Here is an 11,885-nt window from a genome sequence, read left to right as displayed (position 1 = left end):
GGTAATTTGAAATTGGCTATGGGTCTTGGTTGCTTTCCAATATTGGCAATTATGAATAAAATTGCTATAAACAGCTAAAAAAAAAACCTTGGCTGTCGTGGGAATATTTATACCATAGCAAATGGCTTCCCACGAGCCTCGAGGAGTGGATCTGGGTAAATGGCTAACACTGACCAGTGCATGATTGGAGAACCTCAAGGACTGGGTGGAACCCCATGTGACTATTCTCTGTGCTCAGCACAGAGCTAGGGATGGAAGCTAACTGTCTTCTAAGTGGGGGTCCTCTGGGGTCTGCAGAGGGATCCCTGATGTGAGACTCTCCTGACACAGTGGTGGGAGGGTACACAGCACAGAGAACAGTCTGGGAAAAAAGCCAGATGTTAACAGCTTCCGGGATCACATCTGTATCCACTGACACACAGGAGTCCAGCTCAGCAGGCAACATAATCTTTAGTATAAGTTACAGCTTCAACTTAGCTCCCAGCCCAGGGGAGCCTCCAAATGGTTTCTAATATCAGTCCCCAGATGTTCACATCTCCTGGGCCGGGTATACTCCTCTGAGCTGAGTTCACTGTGGTACCCAGTCCCACCTCAGACCACTGTGCAAACTCAGCCCTGACTACTTACCAGGGTCTCGTGGTTACCCTGTAACTCTGCCCCCACTCCAGCTAGCTCAGGCCTGGACTCTGCTGTGTGATCTTGCCCAGTCACCTTCCTCTCTGAACCAGGTTCACCATTTGACTTCAGGCTGAATTCCAGCCTACGTATGGTGGTGGGAACGGCCAGCCACCTGCATAGGAATCAGGTAGCATTCGACCTGATGCTTGCCTTCCTCTGAATCTGATTCCCCTACTCTCTCTCACTTGAACAAGCCCTGGTCCCCAATAGCTACCTCAAATAAACTAGTGCAAGGCCAGGGCTTCAGGTCCTAGAGCCGGATATCCTTTGTAAGTTCACTCCCAGCAGGCGTGGATTCGGTCTGCCTCGAGTCATCACTACTAAATGACACTTCTTTGCTCTTGGTGTCATTTCTGTCAGACCTGTGCAAACCCAGTCTGCGGTGAGCCAGGGGAGTGGGAGTAGGGTCTGTAGGTGGTTTGGCATCCCGGGCAAAACGGACAAGCCTCTGCCCAGCCAGGAAGTAGAGCACAGGGTCAAGGCAACTGTTGGCACTGGCCAGAGGCCGAGTGATTTTGTAGGCCATGTTGATGGCATTGAGGGCGTGACAACTGAGGTCAAGGGAGCGGAAGGAGTAGTAGAGGGTGCGGGTGACGTGGAAAGGCAGGAAGCAGAGGGCGAAGACGGCCAGCACCAGGGCAATGGTGCGTACTGATTTGCGCTTGGCGCGTGGCAGGCCACCAGTGGTCCCATAGGCTGGCTTGAGCAGCCGGCGTGCCATGAGCACATAACACACCAGGATGATGGCAAAGGGCACGGCAAAGAGCAGACCCAGCATGACGGAGCTGTAGGCCACAAAGTGGCTGAAAAGTTCAGGGGCTGAAGTGTCATGGCAGGTGATGCGGGCTCCACGCACGCTGGTGGTGACAAAGTACAGCACGGGTGCCTGGCAGGCCAGGACCAACATCCACACAACCGCTGCCACCCGGCGGGCATAGCGGGCTCGGCCCCAGCGCAGGGAATGCAGAGGGCGCAGGACACCCAGGCACCTGTGCACGCTGATACAGGTGAGGAAGAGGATGCTGCAGTAGAGGTTGGTGTAGAAGAGGAAGCGGACCAGCTTGCAGAGCACTGTGCTGAAAGGCCAGTGGTCGCCCTGGGCGTAGTAATAAACTAGCAGTGGCAGGGAGGCTGCATAGAGCGAGTCCGACACAGCCAGGTGGAACATGTACGTGGTGGAAGCGTTCCAGGTCTTCAGGCGGCACAAGAAGATGTAGAGAGCCACGACATTCAGACACAATCCCAGCACACACACCACGCCATAGGACACTGGCAGCAGCACGTACTTGAAGTCCTCGTTGAAGCGGCACTTGTAGCCCAGTTCATCCCCATCCCACGTGTCATTGCTGGTGTCATTCCAGAGATCCAGGTCTGCCTCTGCCATCGCCCTGTGGGAGGGTGAAAAAGAAGCCATCAGGGTCATGATGGGGGCTCAAAGATTCAGGGGGAGCTAACACTAAAAGGGACCCCCGAGTGCTCCGATGTCCCTAAGTTTGCCCATGTTCAGGGTGATTTGATTGCTATCTGTCTGATCCTGCATCTCTTCCTGGACCAAGAATGGCCAAATAGCAATTTAAAGAATTCATGAGGTATTGTGTAGCCATGGCTCATGCCTGTGACCCTAGCTACTCAGGAGGCTGAGATCTGAGGATTATAATCCAGGCTGACCAGGACAAATGAAGCCAAGAAACATCTCCAATTAACTAGTAAAAAGCCAGAAGTGAACGTGTGGCTAGCTTTGAACAGAAAAGAATGCATGAGGTCTTAGATCACTCATATCACAAATCCCCTACACAGAGAATCACAGCCCCCAGACTTCCTTCAGGAGAGAGTCTGCCCCACTGGAGAAGGGAAGAAGGCGTCCTCCATGCTCCAGGTACACATCTATCTTCCCCACACCGCTGGGCTGCTCTAATCTTTGTGCTGAGGCTGGGTGGTCTCTCTGAGGTGAGATCAGAGTCCTCATCTTCCTCTCTAGTCAAGATCTCACCAGTCTGCAGTTTCCTACTGGTCACCGAGGTGGAATCTCTGACACAGAGAGGTGGGTAGGGACTTCTCTCTCTCCTCAGAAACCAAGGGAACTGCCTTTTCCACCTGTTTTAAGACATCCTGGCCTCCACCCTCCAAGCCAGCTGGGAACTCCATCACCTTGGCTTTGGTCCAGACTGACCCTGCCCACCCTCCTCCTTATTGGCCAACTCACCAACCTGTGAGGTCATTCCTCCTAGTCTCCAGCCCCTTCTTTCTACAGACAACTAGTCTTTGGCTCTCTTTCTTAGGCCTCTCTTCTACCTCTCCTGATCCCAGCTGCCTTTGGGACAAGGCCCAATGGAGACTGCTTCACCTGACTTTGTCATTTGTCCTTCTCAATGCTCACTCAGTGCCCAGTTCTGCTGGCCCTGCCCCAGTCTAGAAGAAGATATGAGTTGTGTGTGACCCTTCCAAACTTCCCTGTCTTTGTTGGTGCTGTGCTTTATCTGGAAAGCCTTTCCAAAACCCATCTACACTCCAGCATCTTCTCAATCCTCTTATGCCTGGAGCTCACCTCCTCCACTAGCATCCTTCAGACCATTCCTCAGACCCTGTTGGTTGGTCCCTATACATTCCAGATCTTCCCTGATGGTAGGGGTCCATCTGAGGCAGTTTTTGTCCCTTTCACCCAGCAAGATGCATGACCTACTGTTACAGGAAATAGAGAATGAATAAATGGTGGACAGAGGTCAGCCCAGCTCTTCTGAGGGCCAGAATGAACCCAGCTCATTTGGGATCTTCTGTCCTAGACAGATACTTAAACTGTCTCTCCAACAGCTGCAGGGGCCCAGAACAGTCTGTCCTTGGGTGGGGCCAATGAAGTACCAGAGGGAGTTAGACTCAGGAGTTCTAGAGTCTTCTAGTGCCACATCAGCTGGCCCAGGCCAGGCACTAATCTGATCACTTTCCCATAGTGGAGTTCCCCTTGTCACTGGCTCCCTTCTCTATAGGGACCAGGCCAGGGCTGAGCAGTGTCTGTATAGTATCTTCACACACACACACACACACACACACACACACACACACACACACACACACACACATCTAGATACCACAGATGTTAACTAAGCTTTTTGTTCAACATCTTATCACCAAGAATTGGAAAAGCTACATTTGGGGGCCCCAAAGCCTGAATCCATCACAGCCTAGGATAAAGAAGCAGAGCAGGGCTCCCACCCCTGGATCCACGCAAGCACCTGCCCAGCCTCCCAGCCTGTGGTCCCGCCTCCCACACTTGGACCTGATCAGACCCAGTTCTCACCGTCAGGATGCTCAGTGCCTGCTCGGGTTCCTCACTCATGAATGCACAGTCCTGGACAGGCTGCTGAGAGCTCTGCAGGGAACAGGAAAAACAGGTTGGCTGGCCTAGGGCCGCACCCGGCCTCCAGCATTTTTCTGGGTAGGCAGCTGCCTCAGGGGGCTCCTGAAGACACAAAGAGGTGGAGACTGAGTTGGCTCTCAGTCACAGGAAGCCATCCAGGCCAAGCCCTCCCAAGCCTGACTTCTTGGCTCTAACCTTGGCCAAAGAGGCAGAAATGGGAAGACCTGCTATGCTTATTCTAGTCAGACTATCCACTGCACACATACCACGGGCACACAGAAAGGCCCACGGTCCCATGTTTGTGTAGTACACACATTGACACAGTGGAGATACTCAGGGCCTGGAATGGCCTTTGGAAATCACTGTACCAACCTTTACATGACAACGGAGGAAATGTAAGCCCAACACTGTACATCAAACCAAGGATAGAGTTAGTATTAGAACGCAGATCTTTCTTATTATAGCCCTAGTTTTTAATTGCACCTGGGATCCACTCACACACCAAGTATAGGGCTTTAGTAAGGGATGATTGCCTGCTACAAGGACTTTCTGATGCACTGAAGGAGGAAAACAAATTCCAATATTGAGGGACCTTATTTCACCTGCTTCATTTCCCTTGGACAGAGGAGTCCTCCAAAGCTGGTACAGGACTGGGAGGACAGGAGGGAATTGGTGGCTTTCGGGATGGGCTGGGATGGAAATGCCTCTGGAGCACTCAGTGCACTTTGCCCTGTCATCTCCAGCTGACAGAGGCCTGTGGGCAGGGTGCTATATACCTGACTACTCTAATGACAAGATGCAAGAATGTCACCTTTTCACCCCACTCCACCCAGGCACATGCCCTGGGAGAATCCTTGACTAACCAGCTAAAGCAGAAACACACTACTTTCTTAGTCATTTTTCCATTTCTGAGGCCTCCACCATCCTTCTAGGTTTCAATCTTTTTCTTCACTCTATTTGTGGTCCGTCACTCACCAAGTCCTGGTAGTTCAACCAAGGATGTTTCTCAAACATTCCCTGTATGCTCCCCATCCGGGGTACCCTTTTTTGAGAGCCTCTGCACTGGCTCCTTGCTTCTGTCCTGCCATGTGCTCCCTATCCAGCCTTCACTCTGCAGTCACTTCCTAAAACCCAAATCTGATCACCCTGACCTTAAAACTCATCCATGGCTGCCTGTGCCCTGGCTAATGTGATCACGGCCCTCACCAGAAATCCCACTGTCTTCTAGGCTCATATGGTAAACTTAGTCATCAGGAGGCTAAGATCTGAGGATAGTGCTTTGAAACTAGCCCTGGCAGGCAAGCCTGACACTATTACCTACAATCAAGCAGCAAAAAGCTGAAAGTATAGAACCCAGCCTTGAGTGGAGAAAGCTAAGCAAGAGCTCAAAGATCTGAGTTTAAGTGCCAGTAGCAGCACACACACATACACAAACACACAGAGGGAGAGAGAGAGAGAGAGAACTCCCATTGGCCTCTACCCTGTCCCTGCATGAAAAAGCAGTTTCATGGTCATGCCTTGCTCCGGGGTATCCTCCATTATCACTTAAGTCCTAAGAAGAGTTAAGTACTATTTGTGCCAAGTTCTGGGTTAAGTGGTTTCATTCACTTCTTCCCACTTAATTCTGAGATTCAGTCTAAACAAGTTCTCCAGAGTCACAAAAGAAGCAAACAACTCAGAGCTCTGGTTTGACTTCAGAAGCCGTGTTCCTGGTCATTACCCCATAACCTGCATGGCCCAGGCCCTGTCCCCAGAAAGTTCTCCAGTCATTCTCTTTGAGCACTGCAGATCTGCCATTGTGGACAGGTCTCTGAGAAGTACTCGCTTCCTGTGATAGGGCCAAGGTGGTTACTGTACCACCTTACTGTTAGAAAAATTAACATCAGAAAGGGCTAGTTCAACATCTTGCTATGAGTCATCAGGCTGTTGCAGTCTAAGCCACATCCAGCAGGTAGACCACTGTCTCCTCACCTAGTTCTGCCCCAAGCTAGTGAGTCCAATGCCAGATATAGGAGAGAGGGTAGTTCCCAGGCTGGCTTTAGAAATTTCCAGTGTGGTTGGACAACATTCTATCTTCTCCACTAGAGTGACTCCAGATTGTACACCTGTCTGGCTGGTGGACCCTGTCCAGCCTGGCAAAGCAGAATATTCTGTCATTCTCTGGAGATCCTTGCTGTCTACATCTGCCAGGGGAGGGATGCTGGAGAGGAAACATGACTAGACCTAGCCTGACATCAAAAGGGGAGAAGAGAGTGGGAGAACTAAGATCTGCCATTCCTAGTTGTAGTCCTCAGAAAAGTCCTCAGTTCTGAACCCCAAATTGTACTCTTCCCTTTCTGGAACAGAACTGGCCCAAGGTTACTTAAATAAGCCAGATCATGTAGGTTCATTCTACAGAACAGTAAGAGAAAGTCTCTCTATGTGGAATAGGCAGGGAAAATGGAGCTGTATCAGTAAGACATAGAGGCAGCAGGCCCCACAGGAATTATGGGTGGGGCTGCTGATAGAGATGTCACAGCCAGAAAGACCACATATCAAGTTTCCTACACTAAAAGCCTTTGTCAGATGGAAAGCAGTCCTGGGACCCCAGAAGAATGATAGCTGTCTATATTTCTTCCCTTCCCACCTCACCCTTCACAAACACTGCTGTTGTCATTAAGGAGTAAATCATAGGATGTGGATGTTATTTGCTAACATGACATTTCAGATAACACTTTGGCTCAGAGAAAGAAGAGGGAAGTTGACACTGCAGCTATCTACCGCTGACCCTGTGGAGGGTACCAGGGGACTCTGAGGCCAGACTTTTCCCTGATCTTATGGAGCTGTCAAGGAAGAGGAGGCACACCCAGAAGCCTTCAGTGATAACTTATGGTGATTCAGACCCCAAGAGGATTCTTTAACAAGGCCATCAGCCCTACCCTCCAAGGACAGGGCACTTGACTGGCATTTTGCAAGATGAGAAGGAGTCAGATGGGTGGAGAGAAAGAGAGAGAGAGACACAGAGAGAGAGAGAGACAGACAGACAGACAGACAGACAGAGAGAAGAGTGTGCAAAGACCACAGCAAAGACAACTTGAACTGTTAATCATCTAAGGAGCTTGAAAGCAGTGGGAGGCTGAGCTGCCTAGGATTAAGTGCCTAGAAGTTCCCTCTGCCCCTCGCAAATGCCCTCCAAGATGCTGAAGGCTAGTAGGGCCCTAGTCTTGCCTGGGATGGTTTGGGGAAACAGATGAGGGTGACCTTGGATGGTGGCTTCACTGTTATGAAGTCTCCCTTCTAGTAGCCCCTCATGATCTGTAGTCTTTACCCCAAGACCACTTCTTAGAGGTTCCCAGAATCCTGGTTATAGAGGCATCTGAGTGGATAGGTCTCAGGTCAGCCTGACTCACCCACCAAGAAACTAGATCCCCCCTAAAGAGGGGGGATCTGCCCTTATTCACTCAGGGAAGGACTCCAAACTACAACTCTGACCTGGCCCAGGGCCCAGCCAAGCCAGCATAGGACTACAGAGATAAGCTACTGAGCGGCACAGGCTCAGAACCCCACTATCCTGAACCACACCCTCCCCTATTATACCAGATGCCTCTAGTCAGACTCAAGAGCTAAGTTGGCTCAGGCACCAACTTGGAACTTGTGATATGCTGTGCAATCTTGATGGATTCAGTTCCCCCCATTGAGAGTGCAGTTCTTCACTGGTCAAATGAGAGAATCACCACTCCGTGCAACAGAGTAGGAGAAATGAATCAAACAAGGAAACAGATGGTGCCTCCCTGGTGCAAGCAAATACTGTAGTATCTGCATCTACCTACCCATTCTGGTGGAAAGACACTAAATTCCAGGATACTTATCAGCAGCGGGTCCTGCCCAAGTATCCCCAGCAGAGGGGCAGAGATATGGTCAGGGCCTTCAGGGAGGCTCCTAGAAGAGCAAGTGTAGGGAGGAGCAAGAGGACCCCTGCTTGGGAAGAAAGAAGAAGATAGGCAAATTCAAGTAGAGAACAAGATATGTGTGAGGCCAAGGCTGCTTCCCAGCACTTGCAGAATTCTAAAATCCTTGGTTCTCAAGACTGCCTGGTCCCAGGAGTGTGTGCTAACTGTTCTTTCAGTTCTGTTATTGAGGTTCAGATCATCTTTGAGCTTCTGAGAACCATCCAGGAGTCTACACTTAGAGTAACATAATTACAAGTCATATTCCCAGGAGCCAAGCTCTCAGCAAGCATTTGCCAATGTTCTCACGTGCCCAGTTTCAGAGGGATCCTGCACACACACACACAGCCGCAGATCCCACTCTGCTGGGCCCTTGAGAAGCACCCAGTCTTGAGGGAAGGAAGAGACCCAATCATGGAAATGTCTCTTCGGGCAAATCAGCCACAATCAAGTGAAGCCCAGGCATATGGAAGCTGGGATTGAGGTGAACAGAGAGAACATCCTAGGGATTTAATATTTGAGGCTTGTCAAGTGGACAAAGAGGTTGGATAACATCGGCAGAAGCCTGTGTCAAGACTGAGTGGGTGAGGGCACAGCCTGTCTCGGAAAGGCTAGTGTGGGGGGTCATGTATGATTGGCACGGAAGTGTTAGATAGGATAAAATGTATGGGGCCTGAGGAATTCATAGGAAAGGGCTCAAATGCCAGTCTGAGGAGATGGTTATTACTCTGCCTTAAGAAGAGAAAGTCAAAGCCAGGAACGGGATTATACCTGTCATCATAGCTATTCAGGAGAGTGAGATCTGAGGGTCGTAGTTCAAAGCCAGCTAAAGCAGGAAAGTAGGTAAGATCCTTATCTCCAATTAACAACCAGAAAACAGGAAGTAAAGCTGTAGCTCAAGGTGGGAGAGCACAGGCCCTGAGTTCAAGTCCCAGGACAGGAGAGAAAGAGAGGGGGAGGGAGGGAAAGAGAGAGAGATCATAATCAGAGCTGACCTTTACAAAGGTTATAACTAGGAAGTCTGAGGAGACTGTATATACAAAGAGCTGGTCCCTTGGCCTTGCATTCCTCATATGGCGAGGAAACATTCTTCTTGCCTATAACCTAGCTATGGTAAGAGTCTTCCTCCTACAAACTAGACTGGGAGTCTGGACACTTATCAGGAAGCCATATCAATATAAGCCCGCTGAGAGCCTCAGTGCCTAGCCCTCTCCCCTGGGAAGATACAGTAACAATGATGGGTTATCAGGGTACAGGATCACAGAGGAGCTCTCAGCAGGACCCAGGATAGCCACCCTCCTGTTACTCATTCCAGTCCAAGAATGACCCAGGCCTGGGAGACTGGGGGATAGGGACTCTCCCCCTCATGCAACGAAGCCCATCTTCTCTGTATTTTACCTGCTCATTCAATTCTCAAATGCTCCCTGGAATCTGCTCTGTGCCCCATCTGTGCTAGGTGATAGGGATAGAATGAGAGAGTAAAGATGGCCTGGCCTCATCCTACAACTGGTCTTTTTTTTAGGATAGGTACAGAAGCCCAGGAGGGTCCCACAGCCAGCTTTCCTATAGTTTGGAGAGGCAAGGCCTAGGGATCCAAAGGCAGGTAAGAGGAAGTTGTGGGCCAAAGCATGCACCTGACAGGCCTGTAGAAAACAGGGGAGATGTCATAAGGGTACTTCCTCCCCTCTCCAAATCACAGACACAAGATTATGGTCCTAGGGCAGGATTCAAATTCTCTTCAGCGTGGAAGCCAGAGGCTAGCCTCGCATTAATAGCCTCTCTGTCTTGGACAGGGAAGAATAATCTGGGACAAGCAGGCAGAAGTTCCAGATTTTACCTTGTCTTTGTGACCTTAGACAAGATGCTCTCCAAGCATCTTTCCTCATCTGCAAAATAAAAATAATAACTCTTTTCTCACAAGAATCATGAGAAGATAAAATCAGATGTTTTGTGAACTTTTTTTTTTTGATATAGCAATCTATCTACAGAGGAGAGTATGGGGAGAAGAAAACATTGGGTAATTAAATTCCACTATCCAGCATGATCCCTTATTATGGCACCTGTGTCTTCAAAAGGTGGTTAAATCTATGAGTATCCCATTCCTCCTCTGAGCATTTCACTGAGCTTACATAGCCCTTCCCCAGGTTGGGGTGCAGAGTAGGGGGTGGGAAGGCAGAAGGAAGAACAGCTTTGGGGTAGAGCACATGCTTAGCATGCACTAGACCTGGATGCAATCCCTGATGTGTGTGCACACACACCCACACACCCACACACCATCCCTAGCCTGTGTCTTAAGAATCCTCATGACGGCAACTTTGCATTCAAAGAAGCAAGAATCATCATTCCCAATTTCTACATGGTAAAATGGCCTGACTCAAGGTTTTAGCCAGCACAGCAAAGCTCTCCTGGGGTCATCGTGAATCCTTGATCTAGAAGCCTCAGTTCTCTGTGCATACTGAGCAGGTGAAGGAAAGATTTGGAGAAGTCAGAGCTGTACTCAGTAGCCATTTCTGAGGATCGCCTCCTGTGCTTCCCCAACCTCTAATCCCCAGACAGCTCATGGCAGGAAGGAGAGAAGAAAGAGGGACAGGCTTTCTCAGCCAGGACTTCCCAAGCACATACATTCTTTCACACAAGCCTCCTTTTAAAGAGAATCTTCTTTTCCCCACTCCCACCCACAGCTAAGTGAGACTTCTCTGGGGGCCCAACCTGAGCCTCAAAAACGTATCATTATTGCAACCTAGATCCAAAACAAGGCTGTGGACTCAGGAAAGCTGTGGATGTCACACTGACAGGAATAACCACTGGGGCCTGGCTCCTCCTGGGAGGTAGGGTGGTGGGAAGAGAGACCCCCAACCTATCACTGTAATACTAGAAGCCAGTAGGCATTGCTTTTCTATAGACTGTCTCTCCAGGCAGTGAATTAAATTACAGAAATTAAGTTCCTTCCTCGCCTCGGCCCCGGCCTCCTCCCTCCCCCTGCCATTGCCTCCTTTCTCAGTCTCACGGGCGCCTAGGACCAGGGGCCACCCGCCCGGCAGGTCTCCGGGGGTTCTCGGGTCTCTGGCCGCCGCCCCAGGCCCCGGGGGCGCCCACACCAAGAGCACACACACACACCAAGTGCGGCTCCTCGCCCCGTGGGCTCCCGGGGACTTTCAACCCACACACCGCCGGGTCACCCGACCGAGGTCGACGCTCCAGCTCCAGCCCAAAGTCCAGTCACCTACCTGCGGCTCGTTCCCACAGTCCAGGTAGGCGCCACAGCCCGGCTCGGAGTCCCGCTCCGGGGGACAGCCTCCCGCACCCCGCTTTCTCCCTGCCCCGCCCTGGGTCTGCACCCACGTCCCGAGGCCTGGCCGGGTCCCCTCCAGGCGCCCAGATCCTCCGCTCCCAGCTAGCTGGTGCCGGGTGCCGGGGCCGCAGGTCCCGGGTGTGGATGCCGACTCGCCATCGCGGGGCAGGACTGTGCCCACATGCCCGGGAGCGCGCCGCCCCGCTCCGCCTTTCTCCCCGCCCCACACCCCGGGCTCAGCGGGCGGGACCGGCTCGGGACGGACTCGGGGACCGCCCCCCGCCAGCCCGGACAGATCCCTGGCCACCCCGCCACCGGCTGGCTCGGGGGACGCCGCCCAGCCGCACGCGGGGCGGCGGGGTCGACGCGTCCGCCACGGGCGGCGCGCGGGGCAGGGGCGGGCTGGGGTTGGGGGGGGGATCGTCCCGCAGCCTGGCCGGACCCGGCCACCCGCCTCACTCTCCCAAGCCGGGAGCAGGTGAGGAGAGGTTTCCCGAGGCGCCAGAGTTTCTCCCCAAGGTGTGCTGAGTGCTGGGGTGACCCCGGTCGCTGCCCACCCGTGGAGTCTGAGCACAAACCCGCCACTTCCACCCGCCCGGCCCCCAGCCCGGCTCGCTCGGGCCTGCTCAGGGCTCCA

The 11,885-nt window shown here is 52.0% G+C and overlaps 1 protein-coding gene across 5 annotated transcripts; it reads right to left on the bottom strand.

The window, feature by feature from the left end:
- Positions 1-431: 431 nt before the first annotated feature.
- Positions 432-11,450, bottom strand: P2ry2 (purinergic receptor P2Y2). Of its 5 annotated transcripts, XM_090348386.1 has the most exons (4): positions 9,794-9,864; positions 3,971-4,132; positions 3,224-3,357; positions 432-2,066 (listed from the first exon to the last, which is right to left on the bottom strand). In XM_090348386.1, exon 4 carries the CDS (start codon positions 2,060-2,062, stop codon positions 929-931), a length of 1,134 nt encoding a protein of 377 aa, XP_090204512.1. In that variant the 5' UTR covers positions 2,063-2,066; positions 3,224-3,357; positions 3,971-4,132; positions 9,794-9,864; the 3' UTR covers positions 432-928. The 5 variants fall into 5 exon arrangements, with proteins under 5 accessions (XP_090204512.1, XP_090204510.1, XP_090204511.1 ...); XM_090348384.1 differs by lacking the exons at positions 3,224-3,357; positions 9,794-9,864 and adding an exon at positions 11,184-11,450; XM_090348385.1 differs by lacking the exons at positions 3,224-3,357; positions 9,794-9,864 and adding an exon at positions 11,184-11,450 and having other exon boundaries at positions 3,971-4,042.
- Positions 11,451-11,885: the final 435 nt, after the last annotated feature.

The sequence above is a fragment of the Megascapheus bottae genome, chromosome 16, assembly GCF_031878675.1.
Source record: "Megascapheus bottae isolate mThoBot1 chromosome 16, mThoBot2.hap1, whole genome shotgun sequence".
Lineage (NCBI taxonomy): Eukaryota > Metazoa > Chordata > Mammalia > Rodentia > Geomyidae > Megascapheus > Megascapheus bottae.
This window is presented reverse-complemented; position numbering and strand designations above follow the sequence as displayed.

Coding starts and splice junctions, on each gene's coding strand:
- P2ry2 (XM_090348384.1), bottom strand. CDS start 2,062: ATGGCAGAGGCAGACCTGGATCTCTGGAATGACACCAGCAATGACACG.